The sequence below is a fragment of the Agelaius tricolor genome, unplaced genomic scaffold, assembly GCF_023055355.1.
Source record: "Agelaius tricolor isolate 1412-34295 unplaced genomic scaffold, bAgeTri1.0.p SCAF_2, whole genome shotgun sequence".
NCBI lineage: Eukaryota > Metazoa > Chordata > Aves > Passeriformes > Icteridae > Agelaius > Agelaius tricolor.
This window is the reverse complement of record NW_027269262.1, coordinates 91,807,339-91,832,035: the sequence shown is the minus strand read 5'-3', so window position 1 is coordinate 91,832,035 and position 24,697 is coordinate 91,807,339. Positions and strand designations below refer to the sequence as shown.

Here is a 24,697-nt window from a genome sequence, read left to right as displayed (position 1 = left end):
GGGGGTTCTCCAGTCCTTGACCACCTCTGTGGTGCTCCTTGGGATCTTCTTCAGTCTTTCTGTGTCCCTTCTAGCTGTGGGGACCAGAGCTGGACACAGCTGTGCCTGACAAGCCTAGGCTGGAGTAGAGTGATCACCTCCCTCTCTCTGCAGTGGAGAAGCAGAGGGACACAAAACCCAAAGCAGAGGAACTCAGAGCCCAAAGCAGAGGGACTCAGAGCCCAAAGCAGAGGGACTCTCAGAGCCCAAAGCAGATGGACTCAGAGCCCAAAAGAGATGGACTCAGGACCCAAAGCAGAGGCACTCAGAGCCCAAAGCAGATGGACTCTCAGAGCCCAAAGCAGAGGCACTCAGGACCCAAAGGAGATGGATTTAGAGCCCAAAGCAGATGGACTCTCAGAGCCCAAAGCAGATGGACTCTCAGAGCCCAAAGGAGATGGACTCAGAGCCCAAAGCAGAGGGACTCAGAGCCCAGCAGGGTGATGAGTGGAGGGATTGACAGTCAGGGATTTGTTACAGGGGAAGGATGGAGCCAGGTCACTGCCTGCACCAGGAGGAAGGTTCCTCCTCCTCCTCCTCCTGTGACAAGTAGGACTGGCACCTTTTACAACAGGGGTGAGGCTCTGGAATGAGAAGGCCAAACAACTGATGAGGTGGCTGAGGGTCCTTCTGGGGCAGAGGGACTTCCTAAAGCAGCACCACCTGGACCCTGCATCACAACCTCCTCTACTGGCAGGAGAAGAAGGGTGGTCCTCACAGGAGACTCCCTCCCTTCTAAGGAGAGCAGAGAGCCCCATGTGCAGACCTGACCCAACTCAGGAGAGGTTTGCTGTCTCCCAGGGGCTCAGGTAAGGGACATCACTGGAAAATTCCAGTCTAGAAACACCCTCTGATTCCTATCTGCTGTTGGTTGTTCAGACTGGCAGCAACAAAACGACAAAGAGAAGTCTGAGGCCAATCAAAAGAGACTTCAAGGCCCTGGGACAGCTGGTGGAGGGATCAGGAGCACAGGGAGTGATTTCCTTGATCCTTCCAGAAGCAAGGAATAACATTGATAGGAACAGGCAGCTCCATTGATGTGTGGCTCCAAGGTTGGTGTCAATGGAAAAAATGTGGGTTTTTTGACCATGGGATGATCTATCAACACCTGGCCTGCTGACACCTGATGGAATGAGCCTTTCTCAGATGGAAAAAGGAGTTCTAGCACAGGAGCAATGGGGCTTGCTTACAGAGCTTTGAACTAGCTTGGAAGGGGGAAAGGGAGAAAAAGCAGGCTCCCCAGTGCTGAGCAATGGGATTTTGTGCCAAACCTTGAGGATCCTGATGGGATCCCACAATCTGCTTCACCAGGTGTTGGCCACAAGGTACCACACCTGTAATGTTTCTACCCTGATGCCCAGAGCATGAGGAACAAACACCAGCTGGAAGCTTTGGCCCAGTCCCAGAGGTTTGACATCATTGGCATAAGTGAATCATGGTGGGATGAGTCCTGGGTCTGGAGAGCCCTGTTGGGTGTTGTTCTTTCAGAACAGACATTCCTCACTGTGGTGATTGTTAGAATGTCGAGATTCAGGGCTGCTGTGCTGCTGCAGGTGCCTCTGTTGCTGTAGTAATCCACAGTGTTTAACTCTGTACCTGTGCAGAGCAGTCACTGGCTGTTTTGGGGGCTGCAGAATGCACAAGACATCATGGACACTAATAAGCAATTAAATATGAAATGTAGAGAACATCTCATACCACTGTGAATGTGAATGTTTTGTTTTAATCAACAGTTTTGCTTTTCAGGTTTCACAGTAATATCACCCATTAACATCTGTGGATGTATGTGTTTAATTTCCACTAGCATTAATTTGAGTTAAACATTTGCATTAAGTACATCTCCCTTGAGCTCTCTAATATTGCCTCCAAAATGTAATCAGAAAGTAAATGATTGTGAATGTACAATTAGAGTACAGATTGCTTCAACTGTGCATTAAAGTCTTAATATTGATTATCCAGGTTTTTTACTGGGCATTTCCTAATATCCTAGTAGAAAAATTGTTAGCAATGTATGTTAAAATCATTAGGTAAACTAGTAAGAACTAATCCCTGTATGCTATAATTTAGCTTATAATCATGATTTATTTAACAAATGTAATTAAACCACCTTTTGTTTACTTGGACTGCAAATCCTCAGCTTGCAGGGAGAATCTTGCCACATTCAGTTTAAAGTCTGCACTTCAGGTGCATGTGGTTCATTGTGAGAAATTTGGAAGGTAGACACAAACTTGAGAGCTGAAAAGGTTATGAAGTGCTGATATAAAATAATCTTTTTGCATTGAACAATTGCTCAAAATTTGCATCTCTGCTGCTGACCTCCATAATCTCCCACAGAACCATAGAATTACAGAATAGTTTGGATTGGAAGGGACCTTGAAGATCATCCAGTTACAACCTCCCCTGCCATGGGCAGGGACACCTTCCACTAGTCCAGCTTCATCTCCTTAAATTATAAAACTCAAAAAAAAAAAAAATTTAAAATTGGCAGAGTGAAGTATCTTTAGAGTTGACCTGTCTCTTGTGCTAAGATATAAACTGCAGGTACATCCTTTTTCCTGGCCCATTTTACCTCATTGTCTCTTTATTTACTCTTTATTTATATAATCAGCTGTGTCTTTATGAGAACGTGTGGTTTCTTTCTTCCTGTTGTGTTCATTTCTTACCTGGCTGATTCTTCTCCAGGTCTCCCATGTCAAGGCCATGTGCACTCCACAAAACTCCAATTATGGAAACCTTTAAGTGTTGAACATGAAGGCTGTGTTGAAGTAGTGTTTTGAATTGCTGCCTGAGTTAATTTTGCCAATGAAGCATTGGGTCTTTGGAGCACTCTTGCTGTGTTAATGAACATTTCCAGTCCCTTCACCTCTTGCTTTGCCTGGGATTTACATCTTGTGTCACACAATGCTCTTGAGCAGGACTTGGGCTGTGAAGATTATAGAGACATATTAAGTATTATAGCAATCTGACAGCTCAGCTGCTGCTGTTTATTTACAGCCCTATGATTAGGTAATTCCTGCCTTAATTTTGTGATTGTTCCTTGCAGACTTCCAGTGGGTCCAGGGAGATGTGTGTGAAGTTCAGCTGATGGTGTACAACCCTATGCCTTTTGAGCTCCGAGTAGAAAACATGGTATGCATCTTCCAAAATCTTCTCTTCCTGCTATTTTTCTGAAGAAAAATCTCATTTGGACTTTCTAATAGTTTTTGTGTAAATATTCCTTAAATATGGTTTAAGCCAGCATAACCTCAGTTTAACAGTGTGGTGTTATCAATTTTCTCATATTTTTGATGATGAGGTATTGAAAAGAAAAATCTCTGCAACTCAGAGCATTTAAATGCTTTACTGGCACTGACCCATAAATCAGTTCTGTACATTTCTGCATTGAGTAAAACTCCTGCTACATGATTTACATAGAGTGGTTTTCAAGTAATAATTATACCCAAAACCTAATAATTACTGTACCCTTCCTACTGTTGTTTAAAAGTCTGAATTCATCCTTGCTTTTCAAATTCCCATTTTGACCACAATTTAAAAACTTGATGAACTAAACTACTTAGATCTGAGAAGCTTTGGGTTTTAATAAAAACTTCAGCTCCTAGATTTCTTGTTCCCAGTGATTTATGTTATTTGAAAACACTCTAATATCAGATGATCAGAAGGGAGTGAAAAAAAAGGCCAAACCACTGGAGAAATATGTGAGGTTAGAAGGATCAAGCCTAAGCTCTCTATTTCAGCTGGCTGCTTGTAGTGTATCCTGAAAAAAAGGAAACTGTGGGGTTTTTTTCCTTTCTTTATTCCATCTAACAGGATTTTAAAAAATTGTTACCAATTTAAAGGTTAAAAGTTCTGTAACTACGAGACCAACTTAATACCCACTCAGTCCTAATCCAGTGTTTTCCTTTCTGTTAAATATCTTTTCCTTTAGTATTGCTTTAAATATAAATCACATCCCTTTGTTCTGTCAAGCTAATTGAATCAGTGTACATTTATTTACTCATGATTTTTTGTTTGGGTTTTGTTTTTATTGATATGTCTACTGCAGTGTCTAGTCAAACAAGTTGACCTAAATTACTGATAATAAACCACATATAATAAAGTGCTTTTCGATGGGAAGTGAACTGCCCAAAGATTCTGTTTTTATAGCACAATAAAATTAATTCTTGGATGCTAACATGCCACTTTCTCCAGCAGCATTTTCTCTCTCCCTCACAGAAGTATTCAAATTTTTTAGGCATTAATAGAAAAAGTAGTTGTAAAGCTGCACATCAGAAGGGTCTCTGTGGGAATTAATTGATTAGGAACATTTTGATTTACAGTCTAATTTGTATTTTGTAAGTAATGATGTTGTTATATATTTAAAAAACTTGGAGAATTTCTTAATGAGGAAATTCCTTCTGAGTGCTTACATGCACTCCAGAATTCAGAATGCAGTTATTTGTGTAGATCTGCACAACATGCATTCCCTGAGCAAATTAATTGTAGTAGCACCAATACTTCTCTTTACTGTTGTTGTGATAAAGTTCTGTCTTGGAATTACCACTGAATTCCAGTTCCAGTGGAAAGCACAAGAGGAATTAATTTGCCAACTTGATGCAAATCTTTGAAGTGATTAATGTAACTCTAGTCAGTGCTTTGAGAAATTCTGCTCCTCACTAATGTGGCCTCACTTGGAGAAATTGGTTGATTTTGGTAGATTATCAAGACTGTAGCAAGTTGAGGAAAGTGCTTGTTCCCCTTGATTTGGAATTTTAGAGACAATTTCTTTGGAACTGAGGCCAGTTGGGAGCTGCCCAAATGACAAAAACACTGACATCTGTTCAGCCTGTAGAGGAGGAGAATATTGGGGTAATTCCTACTGCTCTGCTCAATCCCAAAATGGGAAAGTGCAGCAAAAGCAGAGCTGGGCTCTTCCCAGAGGTGCCCAGAGGGTCAGGGAAGGAGCTGCAGCCTTGGGAAACTTCCTGGTAAAAACTCCCTTTTCCAGGCAGGAGGGGGATCATACACTGGGACTGCTTGTCCAGAGAGAACCTGAGACTTCCATCTTTAGAAATCTTTAAAACTTGAGTGAACAGGATGGGAAAAACCCAAACTACCACCAAAGCTACCCCTGCTTTGAGCACTGGGCTGAACAGGATGACCTCTACAATTTCTTTCCAGCCTAAGTTGTTGGTTTTCCAGTCTCATCTGTGAACTTTCTGGAATGTGGAAATAGGCATTACTTTATCATAAGAATAAACTCCTCTGTTTTCATTTGAATAATTCAGAGGGCTGGTTAATATTTTAAAATGGTGTGTTTTATTATTAACATGTACCCATGCCTGCAGTTCCCATACCCTTTTCTTGTCTGATTTCTCATCACCTATCAGATTCTTTCAGATTATTTACTCTCACTGACTCAGTTTCATAGCAAGTGTATCCTTTTCTGTCATTTAGTGGCAGTTTCAACTTGTTTTTCCCACGACTTTTTTCCTCCTGCCTGACTCAGCACTTCACCTTTGCAAGATCATTCAGGCTTGTTTCCAATCATCTTTGAGTTTTCCATTGCTTGCTTTAATTTTTCTTTGTCCTTTCCATGCTCCACCATTCACCAATATATAACTGTACTGAAATCTACAGTCCTATTTATTTATTAAAATTTTCCCCTTTCCCTCAATTTAGATTTGTTGTTCTGATAAATTACTCATTTCGTGTTAAATGAAACGCAAGCTTTTGCCATGGTACTTTTTCTACTGTGTCTCTCTGTTTGTTGAATTTCTGTTGTGTTGGTAAACAAGTTAGCATTGAGCACAGGTTGTTAAGGAGAATGATTCCCCATGGAAAGGCTTCCAGAGCTTTTTCATTAATTGGAAGTATTAATGCTGTGTCCATGTAGGTTAATTGAGGTGTGCTTAAGTAAAAGGCATTGAATTTCTAGGCTTGATATGAGACTGAGGACACAAGACTTTGATTAGTGTTGCTCTGATGATTAACCCTAAACAATTGATTTTCTTTTGTTATTTTATTTTATTGTTCTCAAGGATCTTGGCCCATTTTTGTTGTTTTTACTGTTAATTTCCTGTCATGAATATTCCTGATTTGGGACTCCAATTAGGTACCTATTCTTCATTCCTTTCCCATTTTTGTGTTCATTTTCTGTCTTTTTCTATTTCATGTTTCTATTTTGTCCATATAGTTAGAAGGCTGGTCTAATGGAAAGTGCAGTAGTGTTTGTAAAATGACAAATGAAAATGTTCAGTTATGGAGCATGGAAGTGATTAGCTCCCACAATTGTGTGAGCAATAAAGTGAAGTAGGAGAGATCTTGGGGTTGATCAGAACAAATGCTTTAATAAAACTCAGCAGGTACCTTAAATCAGCAGAATGAGAGACAGAAATGAGCCTAACCAGAACTGGATTAGACAGAATATTCTTGCCATGGTGGTGCTGGGGTGCAGCTCACCTGGAGAGGGGATGTTCAGCTGCACATCTGTGCCACCACTTCACCTTTCCTGCCAGGAATGTTGATTTCTGTACAGCCTTGTTCTGAGTGATGGCCTCCAGCCCTTTTGCAGTTTGTTCTGATGTTACTGCCATTACTGCAGTTTTCTCTGCAGGAAAAAATGATCTTCACATTTCAGGCCTTCCAAAACAATCTAAAGAATTCTGGGAAATCTCCTGTGGATTTATTTTGTATCTTGAGACAAATGCTTGAAGCAGCAAACCACAGTACGATCTGGGGAGATTTACTACTAAAATACATATGAAGATGCAGTGCAAAATGTTAAGTTCTCTAAGATTTTAACTACTTTTTCATCTTTTTTAATCAAGTTTCCTATTAAAAGCAAAAAACCCCCAAAAAACTGAGAAATTTTGAACTAATATTATGTATTGAGGGAAAGCATTTTCTCTGCTCTTACTGTAGAAAGTACAACCATGGTTCCAAGAAAGCTACAAGATCTACAGACAGTAGATCTGTCTGTATTTAATAAATAAATATCAAGAAACAAAAAAAAGTTACCCCCTAACCCATGAGAATATTATAATTTACAATACTTTGTCATTATTCAAGAATTAAGTACTTTTTCTGTGGTTCTCCTTCTGTTTGGGACCTGTATTTATTTGAACACAATCAGCTCTGGTATTTTGATTAACGATGCTTTAAGAATGGCCATTGCTTTTTTAAAAAAACTTGAAAATTGTGCTATTACTCAAGAGCTCTACATTGATGTTTAAAAAGAGCATCTAAAATTTTGATAAATCTGAATGTATAATCAGTCCCACAACTTTGCTTATGATGGTTTAAATTGTTTCCATGAACTGCTCTTTCCTGAGTTCACATCTTTTGCTGTTTCTGCTGTCTTGAGAGAATGTTTAATTACTGCTACACTACGTTTAGTGGAGAATGTTTTAGTCAAGAATGTATACAGAAAGGTGAAGGGGGGAAAAGAATAAAAATGGTTGTGTTTGGTGTTCTTCTAGGTCTGCCTGAAATAACCATATTAGAAATAGTAGGGAAATTTTCCTTTAAAATAAATATTCGACAGTTTTTGTGTAAAGTATTTGACAACATGGTATACAAGTATGTTCAGCATGGAAAGTAACTTTGAAGGTCGTGTTACTTTAAAAAAAAGAATGATTGCAGTTTGGGATTGGTAAGTAAAGCCTAAAAAAAGCAGTTACATACTCCTGTTATTTTAACAGCATCCCCAAATGCTGCCTTTTACATGCAAGTTGTTTTGTTCCTCTAAAACTAAAATGAGATCTGCAGTGATTGAAAGACATGCTGTGATAAAAGCATGCATACATTCTCTCCAAGACAATTTAAATTGTTTTATAAGAATACAAAGAAATGTAAACATTTTTTTGTGTGCATGACTCATATGGAGGAAACCTTGGATTTGGATGATATATTCCTGTAGGGTCAGAAAGAGAAATGATTACCAAGTGGTGACTAAATGATTACTAGATATTACTACTTGAAATAAAGTAATAATAACTCTCAGGCAAAGAAATCTAACACATTTCCCTACTTTTAGTGGTGTGGCTGAAATGTTTTAGTTAATGGATGTGAGAGTACTTCAGCCTTGGTTGGGTTTTCAATGTTAAACTGCAAAATTTCAGGCACCAGAGGGCAATGTTGGGCAAATATTGCAGAATTGTGCAATTCAGCAAATTGTGCTCTTGAAATCGTCTTTCAGACATTCTAAGATGTGTCACTGTCTTTTAAAACTCACTTGTGTGGCCTAAGTTTTAAGGGTAAGTATCTTGATTTCAATTTATGTCTGGAAATCTGAAGTCTAGTTGATTTTTATATTGATTTTTTCCCCCATTTTGATGAGTTTTAATGTTTTCTTAATGTCTTTACTTTTCAAGACTTGGAAGTTTTACTGATCAGTGGAACTCTGAAAGGGGAGGAATTGAATGCTGCTTTCTTGGTTTTGTATTAGTTCACTTGAAGCTCTTCAATTTCTAGTCCAGGCACAGTGTGTGCTTAGTGCACTTAAATTGTGTCTGTTCTCTAAAAAGTCCCTTTGTTTTCAAGGTTTGCATTACATATCAGAGAATATTTAGGGGTCCCTGCCAGTTTTTTATTTACATTTGCTACAGCTGATAGTAAACAAGACACTGGAGGGTTTGTGGGTTTTTTTAATCACTGATTTTGCAGGACTTGAAGTCCTTGGATCAAAGTTTTTATTTGAGGTGAATCCTGAATAATTCAAATGTATTTGAATATTAAGCCAAGTGATAGATCAGTGGTTTTGAGACTAAAATAAAGTTTTAAAGCCTTCTGTACCAGTTTTAAAAGTGGGTTCTGGAGAGTGTATGGGGTCAGCTTTTTTTTGTGTTCTAAGGTTTGCTTCAGCCAAAGCAAAAGCAGCAGAATTGCGGTGAAAATTGAGGCTACATCAGTGTTAAAGAGAGAATGTTCATCCCATTTCTGTGGGGTGAATCTCACTGGAAGGATTAATGTGGGAATCCAAGAGTCTCAGTGCTCTGATACACTGGGTGCTGAATATACAGAAAGACAAAGTTAGGTTTTACTTGGATTTTTGTGGATTAAATGGGAGGAAAGCAAAAATTCAGTAGAAATGAGGGTGTGACAGAATATTTATTTACAACTCGAGTGCAATGGTGAAATGGAATTTTATGCAGCCTCAAGGACAGAGTTTTCTAATGCAGTTTTACACAAAGCCAGAGTAGCTTTGGGTGAATTAGGTGTTGTCTCAAGAGTGTCAAGTCTACAAAGAAGTAATTGCTAGAACAGAGATTTTACAGATTTTGGATATGTTATATGTTTTTCTGTGGCTCAAACTGTGAGTTTTTTCATCTCTCAAAAGTATGTTCCTCTTTAACAGGGTTCTCAGTTCTCATTAAGCATCCACACAGAGTTAAGATTTAATCCAGTTGTGCTTACTGCTTTTATTGATGGAGATCTTTGTAGCATCTTTATTCAAAAATAAAAAGAAATATGTGTGTAGAAAAACAACAGGTAACTTGAATTTATATCTTTTCCAAAATCAAGTTTACTTTTAACAGCATATTCTATGTTCAAGCATCTTCACTTCATTAACCAAGCTTAAAGAAAAGCCCCAGTCTATTAAGAACAGTAATGCTGTGCTCAGAAATTTTTTCAATGATTTTATTCTCTGCTTAATTTCTCATTTTATCCTATGTTTTAAATTTAGAATGCTAAAAGATTTCTCTGACACTAAGGGAGTAACTGCAGGCATTTAGGCTTGAGAGGATCAGTTCAGCAAAATGAATGCATTATTCCAACTCACTGGAATATTTAGGTTGGATGGTTAAGCTAGACTTGCCCTGTTATCTGTAAATACAATTTTTTTTTCCTCTTAGAAAACATATTTTGGGCATGTAATCAAAGCTAAGCAAGTCCTGTGATTTCCACTATCTATCAAATATTGATAGACAGTGATTTGATTTCCACTATCTATCAAATATTCAAGTTGAAGTCACAAGTACAATTAAATGTAGGTACAAAACAGCACCATGCAGATGATATCTGTGATTTTTTTACTGTGCTAGAGTGTAAATTTTTATTAGTTTTTCATACATCATTCCCAGCTCAGTTCCTGGAACACATTTCCATGTTGAATGCAAATCCTGCTGTAATTCTGGATGCACGCTGCAGTCATTGCAACTCAAACCTCAGAATAACTGCTATGAGTAAACTGGAATAAATCATAAAAGTTTGGCTGATGTAAAGCATGGGATTAAAATATAAGTATGTAGCATAAAAATGTAAGTGTATATCATAAATGAATTTATCTGTGTATTGTGTTTTTTCAGGGTCTCTTGACAACTGGAGTAGAATTTGAGTCTCTGCCTGCTGCCCTTTCCCTCCCTGCAGAATCCGGGCTCTATCCTGTGACTCTGGTTGGTGTTCCCCAAACCACAGGGCAGATCACTGTCAATGGTAAGGGATGGCTCCACTCACTCCTTGTTGGCAGAACAACCTGAGTTTTACACCCCTGTGGCTTGCATGGCTTTGTTTGCCACGTGTGTGTCCACCACTCTGAATTCTCCTCAGTCAGGAAAAGAAGAAAGGAACACAGGGACTCTGTTCCCTGCACCAGGCTTCATTAAAAACAGCCTGATGAATCACTTGGCTGCAGCAGCAGTAACCAGCACATTCTTGGAGTATCTCATGTGTGAGAGGAAGAGGATAATGAACTCCAGCTCCCCTTTATTAATGCTTTCATTTGGAAAGCTTCTGAGGAGGATTACTTGAACTTTTTTCTTAAGAATGCAGAAGATAATCTTGAGGGTTTTTTTTTCCCTTAATTAATCATGTTCATGTAAGATTACAGGAATTTTTGCAGATTGCTTCCGTGGAAACGATTTAGCCAGGGTGTATGGCCTGTTGCAGTCAAGATATCATTTCATTAATAAGCCTAAATAAAACTGTGTTTGTAGTAAGGAAGAAAATTAAAGGGCTTTTACAAAAGGCTAGCAGACCTAGAAAAGGAGGCATATGTGGAGAGGAAGGATTCAACATGTAGTAGGAGTGAATCATCTTATCAAATCACATTTTTAAATATGTCTTCCTGGAATGCAAAGTTAGGATACAGGATAAGAACCATTTTGGTAAAACTAAGCTCTAAAAGAGGATGGATTTGAACTTGAAGAAGCTGTTCTCACTGAGTTCTTCTTAAGTGCTTTTGTGTCTGCTCATAAAACAGTTTTTCATGTGATTTTTTTTTCTCAGAAACTATTTCAGTAAATACAGAATAGCATCAAAGTATTCAGAACATTTGTACTGTAGTTGTCTCCTTTTGAGTTCCACATACTAAAAATGTATTGCAAGTAGAGGAGTTGATTTCTGTACTTGGCAGCTTTTTGTTTGTCAATGTATCAAATTTTCCTTCAGATATAACTCATAAATATTGCCTGGTAAGGAATCAGTGGAGAGGTATTTTTCTACTAAATTGAACTTTCAGAAGTTGTAGTCTTTCATGGCAGGTGTTTGTGTTCATGCATGCATATTTTTTCCATTAATAATTTCCTTTAGGATTCTTTTATCCTTCTGGATGTAGTTGAGATTCTTTCCTGTAAACATTTTTCAGAGGAAATAGGGAATGTATGTTGAAGGTTGACATGTTTTATGTGCCCCAAGGAATTTGGTGACAGGTATAAAATGGTGTCCATGCTATGACTTGTGATGCTGATCTTGTAAAGAATTCTGCAGAAGTTACTGTAATGAATTGTAGAAATCAGAAGTTCTTTACAATTTATTTTATTTTACATGCCACAGATGCAGAGGTGACCATGTGTTGTTTGTACATTGTCAGGTAGTTATTAATGTTGTTATTTCAGGGGTTTGAAAGTCCTGTACATATTATGTGTCCTGAGAAGATTTTCCTGTGGAGAAGGTGGTGGTTTGGGTACTTTTAGACCTACCAGAAAACAGTACAATTCACAACATAACTGGTGTTTTCTTCTAAAAATCAGGTTATCACACTTCAGTTTTTGGAGTCTTCAGTGATTGCCTTCTGGACAATCTGCCAGGAGTGAAGACCAATGGCTGCACTGTTGAAGTCATTCCAGCTTTGCCAAGGCTGCAGATCAGCACCTCCCTTCCAAGGTGAAAAATTAAATTAAATGATGATTTTATTAGGTTGTATTTAAGTGTTAGTCACATGCTGAATAAAAGCTTTTCCACCTGAGTGCATCATCAATGCTTGAGTAAAACAGGACATAATCTAAGTCTGCATTATTTGCTTTAGAATACAAACCTGAATTTTTTGTTTTACTGCTTGAAACCATGGGATTTCACAGAAATATGCAGAAATAATTTTGCAATATTTTTTGTGCTCAAAACTTTGGTTTTGGGCAAAGAGGGATGAATCAAGCCAAGAATTCACTGTTTATATCTTAGCAATTCAGTCCAGTCGTGACAGTTAGTTCAGATCAATTATCACAGAAGAAAGGAAAAAATAAGAGAGAAAAATATACAGAAGAAGAATCACTAATAACTACATGTACATTTATACAGTAACAGAAAACATAATTTGTTTTGCTTTTTAGTATGCAATTCCGTGATACTTTTGTCTCAATATAAGGGGGAAAAAAGAAATTCCTTCTTCCCTTTCACTCCACATGCTCAAATTTCAGAGTCCTGAAATGCTAACAGTACATGACAGCACTTTCTGAATGATCAAAAAATCCTTGGTTGAAGTCCTTGTCACAGATCTGTTCTGAAAGACTGAAATCTGCTCCTGTTTGTGGAGGCTGCTTGTCTTGTGGTAAGGAAGGACAGGATCAAAGGGAAGGATGGCAGGCATACCTGCAAAAAGAAGTGGAATTATTGGTGATTAATCTCAGTGACTTCTGTCCTTGTATCCTCAATGCCTTCTGACCACTCTGCATTAGCACAGAAAGTGCAGTCAGGAGTGGAACTTCTGCCCATCTGTCTTGTTCTGCAACGTCCTTCTCTCATTCCTGCTCCAAAGAGTTCATCTCTAGGCACTGTTCCACCTTTCACACTGGGAATTTTTTCCCTGGATCCACTGCTGTGAGGTTTCTGCCCTGCACTGTCCACTGAACCTGCTCCTTGTAGTGACCTGCTGTCACCATCACGTTTTCTGGAAAAATCCCTTGCCCAGGATTTTGCTCCTGGGAAGCTGAGAAGCCTCAGAGAAAAAGGAAAACAATAATTATGTGATTTGCTTCTCCTGTGTTTTGCTTCTTTGGAATGTGTTTGGACATTGTTTACCAACAGGTGATTATTTCATTGGTTTCATGTGAATTCTTTTAACTTAATGACCAATCATGGCCAAGCTGTGTTGAGGCTCTGGAAAGAGTCATGAATCTTCTTTACCTTTTAGCCTTCTGTCTGTATCCTTTCTGTATTCTTTAGTATAGTTTAGTTTAGTATTTTTAATATAATATAGTGTCATAAAATAAGAAATTAGCCTGCTAAGAACATGGAGTCACATTCATCATTCCTCCCTTTGTCTGGGAACCCTGCAAATACGACAACCTGCTCTTGATATTTTTTTCCTTTCCCCTTCCTTACAGTTTTTGCAGGTATTTTAACAAGCTTTCAGAGTTAGAATATGCCTTCTATATTGCTTAAAATTTGACTTGTCTCATGCATAAATTATTAATTTTGGTCCTCAATGGTTCTAAAAATGGGAATGGAAAATGTTATTTAGTGTCTTCAGCAGTAGTTTCTGAGTCTTCCAAAAAAATAGTGAATAGAGTAACCAGGACAGGCTTTTAACATTTTCATCATAATGATTTGTTTGTCACATTTTGTAGGTCTGCTCATACACTTCAGCCTTCTTCAGGGGATGAAATCTCCACTAATGTGTCTGTCCAGCTGTACAATGGAGAGACCCAGCAGCTCATCATTAAATTAGAAAATATTGGAACAGAACCTTTGGAGAAACTGGAGGTGACAGCAAAAACAGTCAACACCAAGGGTGTGTATGCTGATTTACATTGGGAAATATTTATCCTGACTTCTTCTCTGTTGAAAGGGAGATTATTTGTGTTATACTTCTTTTAGGTCAGTTTAGAATAAATATCATATTCCCCATTACAGAGCTGAAATAATTAAGTTTGATTTTATTGTAGAAATATAGAAATGAAAGAGAATGTAAGAAAATGTAGAAAGATGAAGGAAATTGTAGAACCATCCCTGTGTTAAAGGGTCATCTGCTTTTTGGAAATCTAAATTTAATTTCAGTGTTACTTGGGGAAAAAATCCTGAGGCAATTACTTGTAATGAGAAAGAATCTTGGGTTTAAATTATTTTCTCCTTATGTCTAAATATGCTGATTAGTTCATTAAATAAATTACTATTAGCAGTAATGTTGTCCTACTTGAGGGAGTGGAAGTAAATAAGCCTGTTTCTGTCTTACTCAGTGAGCAGTAAGGAAAAAAAATAGAGAGAAGACTTTAAAAGACAAGGCAATAAATAAAATAAACTATTGTGAGTTAAAAGAATAATTGAAGCTCTGGATGAAATACAGCACATCCCCTGTGTACACTTAATTCTGTTGAAATGCTCTGTCCATGTTAGTATTAAAAATGGTCTGATAGGTGAGTCCTGCTTTTGTTTTGTGATGTATTTTTTTTTGGTTTGTCCTCTGAGGGATTGTTATGAAAATGATCTTAACAGAAGCACTGCAGGTGACAAGCACATAATCTTTACTGACAGTAGAAATTCCTTATTTTATTGCAGGTTTTATTCTGTCAGTGCCAAAGCATTAAAATGCAGTGTGATACCTTGTGATTTCTGTTCATTTCAGTACTCAAGCTTCTGATGTTTTTATAACAGAGTATCCCTTTCTCCACAACCTCAGAGAATAGGAGTTGCCAATCATCTCAAAATAGATTTTTGGTCTGAGACTTGTTACCAGGAATAGTTTTAGGAGCTGAAACCTATGATGACATACAGTTCTTATTTCAGTAATTCCAACGTGCTCCTCCTGGGCCAGGGGCTGCATGTATGGAGTGGAGAGGCCAAATACAGCACTCAGGTGAAATGGAGAAATTTATGTATTGAATAGTGGAATATATGGGCCTGTGAGTCACATGTTAATCAGAATTTTTGTATGTAACATTACACAGTTAATGGGTTCACAATGTTGAAAAAGACTCATGCTAACTTTAAAATCTGCATGACAACTTTTGTTAAAAGCAGTGGGGGAAAAGGAGAATAGTTGATACACTCACCTCTAGGTTCAGTAAAACTTTTAATTGAGCTTCATCCTGTATTTTCTTTCTCTATCAAAGATATTTGCAATGAAGCCCCTTTGTGTATCTGACAGTGTCTTTAATGTTATTAGGCATATTATCAGAAAAAGGAAAATTTCTGATGAGAAAGCTATAAGCATGCATACTCAAAAATGCAACTTAAGTCCTTCTCTCAGAAAAACAGAAGTGAGTTTTGAGAGGCACTGAATGATATTTGTTCTGACAGCATGAGAACTGTGCCATCAGAATCATGCAATCAGAAATGTCTGTGTGGGCAGGGACCTCTGGAAATCATCTTAACCTTCTTTTGAAAGCAGAACTTAAGGTGATCCAGGGTCCTGTCAAGCAGAATGTTCAGTTTCTTGCATTGTCTCACAGAAGTGAAATGCACCCCTGTATTTGGAGCTGTGTGCTAGAGATGAACTGTGTTACTGGAGGAAAAAAAGAAACTTAAGTGTGACTCTTCAAATGACTGCTGTGGAAACAATGTAAAGCACTGGAAAAGGCTAATTAGAAGAAATAATAGTCTACATTAAGTATACAATAATTATGTTATTTCAAATGTGATTGCATGGAGGTGTTGCAGAGTGTCATAGAATCAGTCACTGAATGGTTTGGGTAGGAAAGGACCTTAAAAACCTTGGACTTCCAGTTCTCCTGCCATGGGCAGGGACACCTTCCACTATTCCAGATTGCTCAGAGCCCCATCCAGCCTGACCTTGAACACTTCCAGGTATGGGGCAGTCACAGCTTCTCTGGGAAACCTGTGCCAGGGCCTCACCACCCTCACAGTAAAGAATTTCTTCCCAATACTTAAGTTAAACTTGTTCTCTATCAGTTTGAAGCCATTTCCCCTGGTTCTGTCCAAAGTCCATCTCCAGCTCTCTTGGAGCTCCTTTAGGCACTGGACAGGGCTTTAAGATCCACCCAGAGCCTTCTCTTCCCCAGGATGAACAACCTCATCTCTCTCAGTCTTCATTGCAGAGGTGTTGTGATCAACTTAGTGCCCCCTCTTGACTTTTTCCAACAGGTCTTTCTTGTGTTGGGGATGAACCTTTGCCTTTTTTCATGGGCTCTCTTCCATTTGAGTTATGACCCTAAATTCTTACAAATGGATGAGGCTGGGCTGACAATTCAGTGAGATGGGATTCTGGTGGCCAACAGGGAACACAAGGTTTGTAATGTCAGCAGCTCCTTTTGGTCATGAATACATGCAGGAACTCCTGGGGACAGGGCATTAAACCATCTCTAACAGCCACACAAACTCTTGGTGTTCCACATCAAGTTGAGAGCATGTGCAGGTGTCCAGAGCGTGTTAAGAACTTGTCCCTTGGTGGTTCTGTACTGAAATGTCCCTGTTCAAACTGCTTAAGGTGTCCTTGAGAGCTGGTGGTCACCTTCATTTGCCTGACCACAGCTTGCCAGTCAGCTCAGGAGCCCATGAGAAGCTTTGGCCAATTCCAGCCAAACACAAAGAGCTTTCAGTCATCTTTTGTTAAACCCCATTTCCTTTGGTTCTTTTTGTCTTGGCAGTTGTGAATCTCTTGCAGCTGCTGCCTGCCTGACCCATTTCCCTACTTTCTGTTTCTGGAGCCACAGCTTTTAGCACAAAGATGAGTGCTGTAAATGGCAAACATTCTCTTTTTTACTGTTGTTGGATTTATAGCCAGTCACTGTCCCTGAGGAAACCAACTCCTCTGGCATTGTTGTGGGTGGTGTCATCTTAATGAGAACCTCTGGAGGTAAGATTTTCACCCTTGCCTTCCCTTACCTCTCTTCTGTCACCATCAGGTGCAGCTCTTTGGGTTTTCTGCTCTGGCCCTCGGATAAATAAGGGCTTGCAGCTCCCCCTGTGCAGTTCATGAAGGACATCCCAGGGTTCTGAGTCCTTCAGCAGCTCCGTGTTACAGAACAGATCCTGAGGCAGATCAGCAAGAGGGACTTGTCAGGCTGCCACAATAGACATGTCTGTCATGGCTTTTAGTGTCTCACTGTAGCCCTGAGCCAGGCTGGGGCCTCTGTAGGTTGGACATCACATGTCCATGCTGTCAGGGTCAGCTCTGTGTCACCTTACAGTGTCCCTCACCGGGTCAGACAGTTTAATCCTTTTTTTGGAAAGATGACCTGTGCAGAGCTGGATGCTTTCCCTTTGGCTCCAGTCAGCTTTTTTTAGAGGCTTGTTATGTCTCAGATAAGGGAGTGCAGTCAAAATGCTGTGATAAACCAACTATTTGATCCACTGAGGGGCAAATATAACCCTGGTGTTTTCAGACTTGAGACTTGACAAGAGCCCACTTGGCAATCTTAGCACGAGTGGTGAGCCCAGCTACACACATGGAATGAACCTGGATAAAGCCAAATCCTCACTCATCTTTCCTATCAGTGACAGACCTCAGGAATTTAAATGTAGAGAAACAGGTTCACCTGTCCAGCTGCATTCTTCCCATGGCCTTTGAACACATCTGCCAGAGCACAAATGAAAAATCTACTCTGAGGTTCAGGAAGATCTGTGAATATCCAGGGCTGGATCTATTTGCCTTTTTTTTGCTAAAGAAAACTTGGTAATTCTTTTAAATTGGAGTTGGGTTATTGGGGTGGGTTGGCCCTGGCTGGATGTCAGACACCATCAAAGCTGCTCTGTCACTCCCTTCACAAATGGCTGGGGAGAAGAAAATATAATGAAAATCTCATGGATTAAGAACCAGCAGAGATCATCCATGGATCACTGTCACAGGCAAAACAGACTCACCTTGGGGATATTAATTTAATTTTATTGCTAAGAAAATTGGACAGGATAATAAGAAGTGTGAAATACCTTGAAAATATATATAAAAATATATTAAAGTAAAACAAAAAATGTATATAAAATATATAAAATATATATTGAAAGTAAAATATATCTTGAAAACACCTCTTCCCAACACTCCCTCTTTCCCAGGTTTTCCAGGAGGGGGTTTGGGGGCTGCTCTCAGCTCATCCCACCTTGGTCCTGCTGCTGTTCAGGGAGAGAAGTCCTTCCCTGGGCTGCAGGGGAAGCTCAGCTCTGGCACCTGGAGCATCTCCTGCCCCTCCTTCTCCACTGACCTTTGGTGTCTGCAGAGTTGCTCCTCTCACATATTCCCACTCTGCTCTGAACACAATTGCTTCTGTGCAATAACTTCTTTCCTTCCTAAATGTTTTATCTCATTGGAAAGAGCATAACAAGTCCTGCAGGTTCATTTCTATCCACCAAGTCTAGGAGAAGTTAAAATGTGTGAATGGCAATGCCTGTGCATTTAGAACTGATAGTTATTTTGAGTTTATAAAATAAACTATAGCAAAAAGCCAGATTTACCAGGGGATTTAAGATTGAAAAGAATTGAGGTTCTTGTGTTGTCAGAAGACTTTTCTACCAAGTTTCTCTATGCAAAATATCAGTGTGGACTTTTTCTTTGGCAGACCTTAATATCTGTTAAAAGTTAGAGTGGTCTAGGATGACCCAAAGTTAGTTTCTGGATAAGCTTTTATGTGATATTTGTTAGGATTTTAGTGATTTAGCACCCACTAAAACGAAACAGGTTCTATTTGCAACTCCTGAAAACAGTTGCTTGTAACTTGTTTGCTAAACACAAATTTTGGGCTCGAGAAAGAGCTGAGTGCAGGCTTGCCCCAGTTCAGCCTTCCACTGAATTGAGGTCTGAAGCCAGAGTAGAATTCACTGTAGTGCTCATTGCTGAACTAGGTCAACATTGTTAAACTATAACCAAGAGTCAGATAAATATAAATTAGCTGTTTCTCCACATCTACAGCTTAGATTTTAGCTCCAGCATTTAGATCTTGTGTTGTAATTACTGGTGTTAATTAGAAAGTATCTGCAAGGGCTGTTCTCACTTCAAAAGTCTTTTCACTTGTAATGTCTTCAAATAGATCTCTTAATGAATGAAAATACATTTTGGAAAGAGTTTGGTGCTCCACTGCCTGGGATATGTCCTTCTTTGTTTACACTGAGGGAAAACACTCCTTGAGCATATTGGATTTTTACTTAACTGGAAAAAGGGATAGAGAATGCCATACTTATTAACTTACTTTTTTTCCTTGAAAGTAGAAGAAAATAATCAATGGTCATATGGTTCCAGCTAAATCATTAGGTGAGGTGGAAGTGAGATTAAGGAAATAATTTTTGAGAGGATTTTTTATTTTTACCTTGTCTTTATTTTTTTTATAAAGAAATCTGTACTGTTGATTTGGTGGGAAAAGACACAAGACAACATCTGATGCTCTGTAAAAAGAATATCTGTCAGGCAAAGCTTTTATTGTTTAGGTAGAAGTTAATGGAAAAAATATTCTCTTTGTTTTCTTCTTTTCCTAGAAAGGGAAACCAAAGGTTCCTATGCAAATCAACATGAGTTGGACATTATCTGGAATTCTGATTGCTGCTTTTGAAAGATCCTTTATTCCAGGTTGTGGTAGTTGAGACAGTCTGCCCATCCTGTTCCCTCACCTGTGGATCTAAGAGGGTGGTTTGGGAAAGGTTCTGAAATCACAGCAGATTTTAATTACCTTGTTCTTACCAAGTAGCCTGGGAGGATGTAGAGATGAACTTGGTGACTTTCAGTGGTCCCTGTTATGCAAAGCTGTGCTCAAAAGGTGTTTAAATCAGCTTTTAGAAGAATTCTCCAATATACTTTGGTGATAACATGCATTGCTATAATAAATCAATAAATATACCTTTAGGGCTCTCCCAGCCAAACCATCATGATTATTTATTGTACCAATAGACTTTATTGTAGTATTTAGCATTGGCTGGTCTTGCATATAGGAGTGAATTGATGGAGGGGGTGGGTTGACCCTGGCCAAAACTGAAGACCCAGTGTAGATGAACAGTAAATTCTGGGGTTTTCCCCCTTGTATAATTTTCTGGCATGAGGAAGAACTTAATAATTACATTAATTACTTAATAATTAATTTGTCCCCTATATCAAGTGGACAAATGACAAATAATTTATTAAACAAATTTTCTTTTGTCACTGACTAATTCTGTCTGGCATCCTTCATGATTGGGTTTTTAAAAAGCTGCTTCTCAGCTTTAAGAAAGGACTTTATAAAAGGCTGAAGGCCAGTAGTCCTCTTTGCCTTCTCTATTGCTCAGTAAATAACTGAAGAATGATGTTACAGCTGTTTCAGAATTTCAGCTGATTAAGTTTGGGTTATTTTGATGAAAAGTGCTTTGCATTCATGTGACACCTCCTGAGCTGAACTGTGTAGGATTCAAAACTACATGAACATTTAGAACCCCTGCAGGCTATATTTAAAGTTTATATTTAATGCTGCCTATTGTGCAGGGTTTTTTTTTTTCTGGTAGTGATCTTCTTCACATAAATTCATATTTTGAGCTTTGTGATCTGTATGATTCCAGGTCAGCGTCAGTACCAAGTAACTTCTCTATCTTTCTAGTGCTACATTAATTTTAATACATTAATTCTGAATATTTTAGATTTTAAACAGGACATGAGAGATTGGTTAGTACTCTCTACAGCAGTTCAAAACTGAAACTTCCTTAATGCAGGGCTTATGCTTATGAAATATTTACTTTTTTTGATACAGAGAAGCTGTATGGAGATTTCTTGAGTTGGAATCTAGAAGACACCCTCTGCCAGTTTCCTCTAAAACCTGGAAAGATTGCAACATTTGTTGTAAACATTAAAGTGAAGCTGGACTTTTCCTGCCAAGAAAACCTTCTGCAGGATCTCAGTGATGGTGAGTTTTTCATTTCTCCTTGCTTAGGAGGGTTGTATGTGCTGCTGGAAACACTTTGCTAATTGCTGTGCCCTTTGTGTTAAACTGATTTGGGATGTGGCTGCATGTTTGAGTATTTGTGTCTTGTAAAGCAAAGTCAGCCCTTGGCTGAGCTCTGCAGGTTGAAGGGGGATTTTTTGAGAGAGCTGTGGGCATGAGAGTCTGGCCCAACTTCCCCATCAGGAGACCTTGCCCTGTTGCCTTTTAAAATATTTTTGGTGGTTTTGAGGTGTCTTTGTGTCCTTACATTGTAAAGGTAAATAAAAATATTTCACAAACTTTAGTAGGGTTTAAAGAAAAATAGCATTGAGTTGATTATTTAATTATCCAGGATTGTAGAATTCTGAATAATTGCTGAGTGCAGTTTTGCCTAAAGTGACAGATTGAAATTTAAGGCAGAATCCCCCTAATATTTGTACTGCAGAGAAAGTGCCATGTGTTTAAACTTATTTTGAATAAAAGGAAGCCTCAGTGTTTGCTTCTATTAGAATTATTTGGAATTACAAGTACCAGATACTTGTAATAAGGATTTCCTTTTTCTAATAAACACACAGTCTTTCTGGAGTAATTACTCTACTCTGTATTTTTTCCTTTGTCTGATATGTTTGCACTGATTAAATTACCTTGATAAAACAAGATAGTCCTGTATTTAAAAACTCCCTTTTATTTGGATTTTTTCCCAGGATCCACTTGCAGGTCTGCATTACCTTTATAAGTAATCTTTCAGTACAGAAGAATACAACAAAATTACATGCAGAGCTTATTCAGGTTGAATAGGAATGATTTCTGTGAGTTACCTTGCAAATGCATTTAGACAAAAATTATAGTAGTTGTTAGTAATGATTGAAAGATTTTGGTTTTGAAACCTCCCTAATGTAAAACATAAAGATACTTTCAAAATATTTTAAAACTTTACTGCACAAACTCTACAGTGTTGCTACACTGCAGTTCAGTTTAGAGCTTGTTGAAAATGCTGATAGTGAAGGGAGAGCACACCCTGACATTGTGAAGACACAGGTGCCAGGGAATTGAACTTTGAGAAATTCCTCTTGATAGCAAGTGAGATTTCATAGTAAATATGTATATATATATAGATATATATGCACACAAATATATGGAAAATTTCCTTCATTTCCCCAGTTTCCAAAAAGCTCTGAAGCTGCACTTGTCTGGGAGCTTTTCTGATGAAATAACATAAACCCCAAATATTCTGTAGGAGGTGAAGATAACATACTTCATGATATGGACATTGAACACTTGTGGGATTTGGGATTTGGATTTTGGCCTCTGTTAAACTGCATCCAGCTCTTATGGGGCCACAGATGAACAAAATCTTTGAACACCATTTTTACCCTACTATTACCTCCTGCTTCTCTAAAGGTCGTGCAGCTGAAGCAATTCTACCTTTCCTCATTTAGTGATGACAAAGGAGTAGGATCCATTCCTGCTTCGTTGGAACTTTGGTATCTGTGGGTGCTGTGTACTCTCTGTCCTTTGAAAGTGTTATTAGGGATGTTAAGTATATTGAAAATTTAGTTGCTACTTTATTTTTTATATATTGCTTTTAACTTTACAAATGCTGAAGTTTCCAAAGAGGAGGTAAGAGCCTGATGGGAAGAACAGTAAAGAGCTAGAAAAATCAATGGCAACTATGACAAGACTTTTAATCATAGGGTACTGTGGTACCTTTTTATTTTGAAGACCAACTACATTTACAATGATGATCAAAATACTTCTGTCTCTTAAAAGCAATGTCTTTAGTAGGGCAATTTTTACTTCCATGTCTTTTCATTTGCTGCTGGAATTGTTTCCTTTTGCACTGTATAATCAGGACATGGTGCAGAAGGGATAAATTACTGATGTTTTTGATGATACACATTTATCCAATTGGAAAGTAAACCAAGTTATCAATCTGAATTGCTGAGGTGTGTTGATGGTGTGCTGCCTCACAGAGAAAAATGTTGGGTGTTTTTCCAGATTTAAGGATGCAAAACCATGAGTGGCTGTACAGGATCAGATCAGTGACCATCCAGCCAATATCCTGACTGTGACAGTGGCTAAGAGCAGATTCCAGTGGGAAAATACAGGAAAAATTGTGCACTTCTGTTTTCCTCCAGACCTCTAACTGTTGTTAGCTTAGGAGCTCCCAGGGCTGAATATGGTTTCTCTGGTTCTAGGCACTTCTACTCATCCTTAGTGGGTTTCTCCATCCTAAAATTCTCCATTCTTCCTGTCAGCTCTTCACAACACGCCATGGCAAAGAGAGTCACAGCTAAATTACTTTTTAGCAGCTTTGCATTTAGTGGTGGCCTTGTGTTCCCAGGTTTTTAATTCCATGAGAGAGGTAACAGGACATCTTCTCAACATGGTTCCTGCAGTGATTCAATGCATTTTCCCAGGGTATTGTCACAGCAGACTGGGGATTTCCAACTGTTGATTTACTTGTCCCTGCTATGGGAACTGTTCCACTGTCAGCCTTGTCCCTTTTGGACTCTCAGTTCTGTCTGTTTGAAGGAGGCTGTACACACTGAAAGCTGATCTATATGTTCATGTGATGACCTAATGGTGCTCTTTGTTTTAGATTACTGTCTTTACAATCATGGGGTAATGCACAATTTATCATTTGCTTTTTTGACTGTTGCTGAATATTGATTTGGGAGATTCATGAATGTGTGAACCACAATTCCATGATGTTGCTTCTCAACAAAAATGACATCCTGAGAGCCTCTTGCTGCATTTATAAGTTTAGAATTCTTTCCCCCCATTTATTTATGCTGAATTTTGTCATTTTATTGGGTGTTGGTCTTTTCTCCCAGGTAGCAAAAGACGAGAGGAATGGGCTCAAGTTGCAGCAGGGGATGTTTAGACTGGATGTTAGGAAACATTTCTTCACTGAAATGGTTGGAAAACCTTGGAACAGCCTGCCCTGTTCACCAGCTTCACCAGCCCTGAAAGTGTTCCAAAAAATGTGTGGATGGGACACTTGGGGACGTGGTTTAGTGGTGAACATGATGGTGGTGCTGGGCTGAGAGTTGAACAAGGATGATCTTCAAGGTTTTTTCCAACCTTAACAATTCTGTGGTTCCATGCCTTAAAGCCAGTTGACCAAGATTTGGGAGATCCATGCAGGGAGATCCATGTTTGCTACAAATCTTAGTGAAATTTTGGATCTCTTGTCCCTCAGCTGGATGGTTCAGGGTTCCTCCTCTGGCTGAGAAGGTCAGCATGGGCATTTAATTTGATTCTGAGGTCGCTACACTGGGTGAGGCAGGGGGAAGCCCTGGATGTGCTTGGTGCAGCCAGGTGCAAGCAGCTGAAGCACTGAGATCTCTGTCACCTGTTAAGGTGACTAAAAAGGTCAACAGGGTATTCACATTATGAGCATAATGAATTCCCCTTTCCAGCTATTATACTGCAGTTTCTGAAATTCAGCATTTCCCTGGCACTAAAAATGGGGTGAGAACAAAAGCTGCTCTTTCTTGTATTGTACACAGTGACTCGTTTGAGGCTTTTAACAAAGCTCCTGTTAGGTGGGGACAGAGTTTTTTAAAGTTAATGAATTAATTTGCAATGAGTACTTCATTATGTAGAATGTTAATGTTCATTTATTCCCTGTGTAGGGAACCTGAAGACAAGTGTGAGAATATTTAAATTCATAAACTCATCAAAGGAACTAATTA

General features: G+C 38.7%; 1 protein-coding gene across 5 annotated transcripts in view; it reads left to right on the top strand.

The window, feature by feature from the left end:
* Window positions 1–24,697, top strand: part of TRAPPC9 (trafficking protein particle complex subunit 9) — a 445,989-nt gene that overhangs the window by 49,940 nt on the left and 371,352 nt on the right. For all 5 annotated transcript variants that reach the window (XM_071421860.1, XM_071421859.1, XM_071421861.1 and 2 more), the window contains 5 exons: window positions 3,083–3,168; window positions 10,326–10,452; window positions 11,988–12,120; window positions 13,800–13,963; window positions 20,826–20,978. In XM_071421860.1, the coding sequence (XP_071277961.1) occupies window positions 3,083–3,168; window positions 10,326–10,452; window positions 11,988–12,120; window positions 13,800–13,963; window positions 20,826–20,978 (663 nt within the window). The remainder of the gene's footprint in view (window positions 1–3,082; window positions 3,169–10,325; window positions 10,453–11,987; window positions 12,121–13,799; window positions 13,964–20,825; window positions 20,979–24,697) is intronic.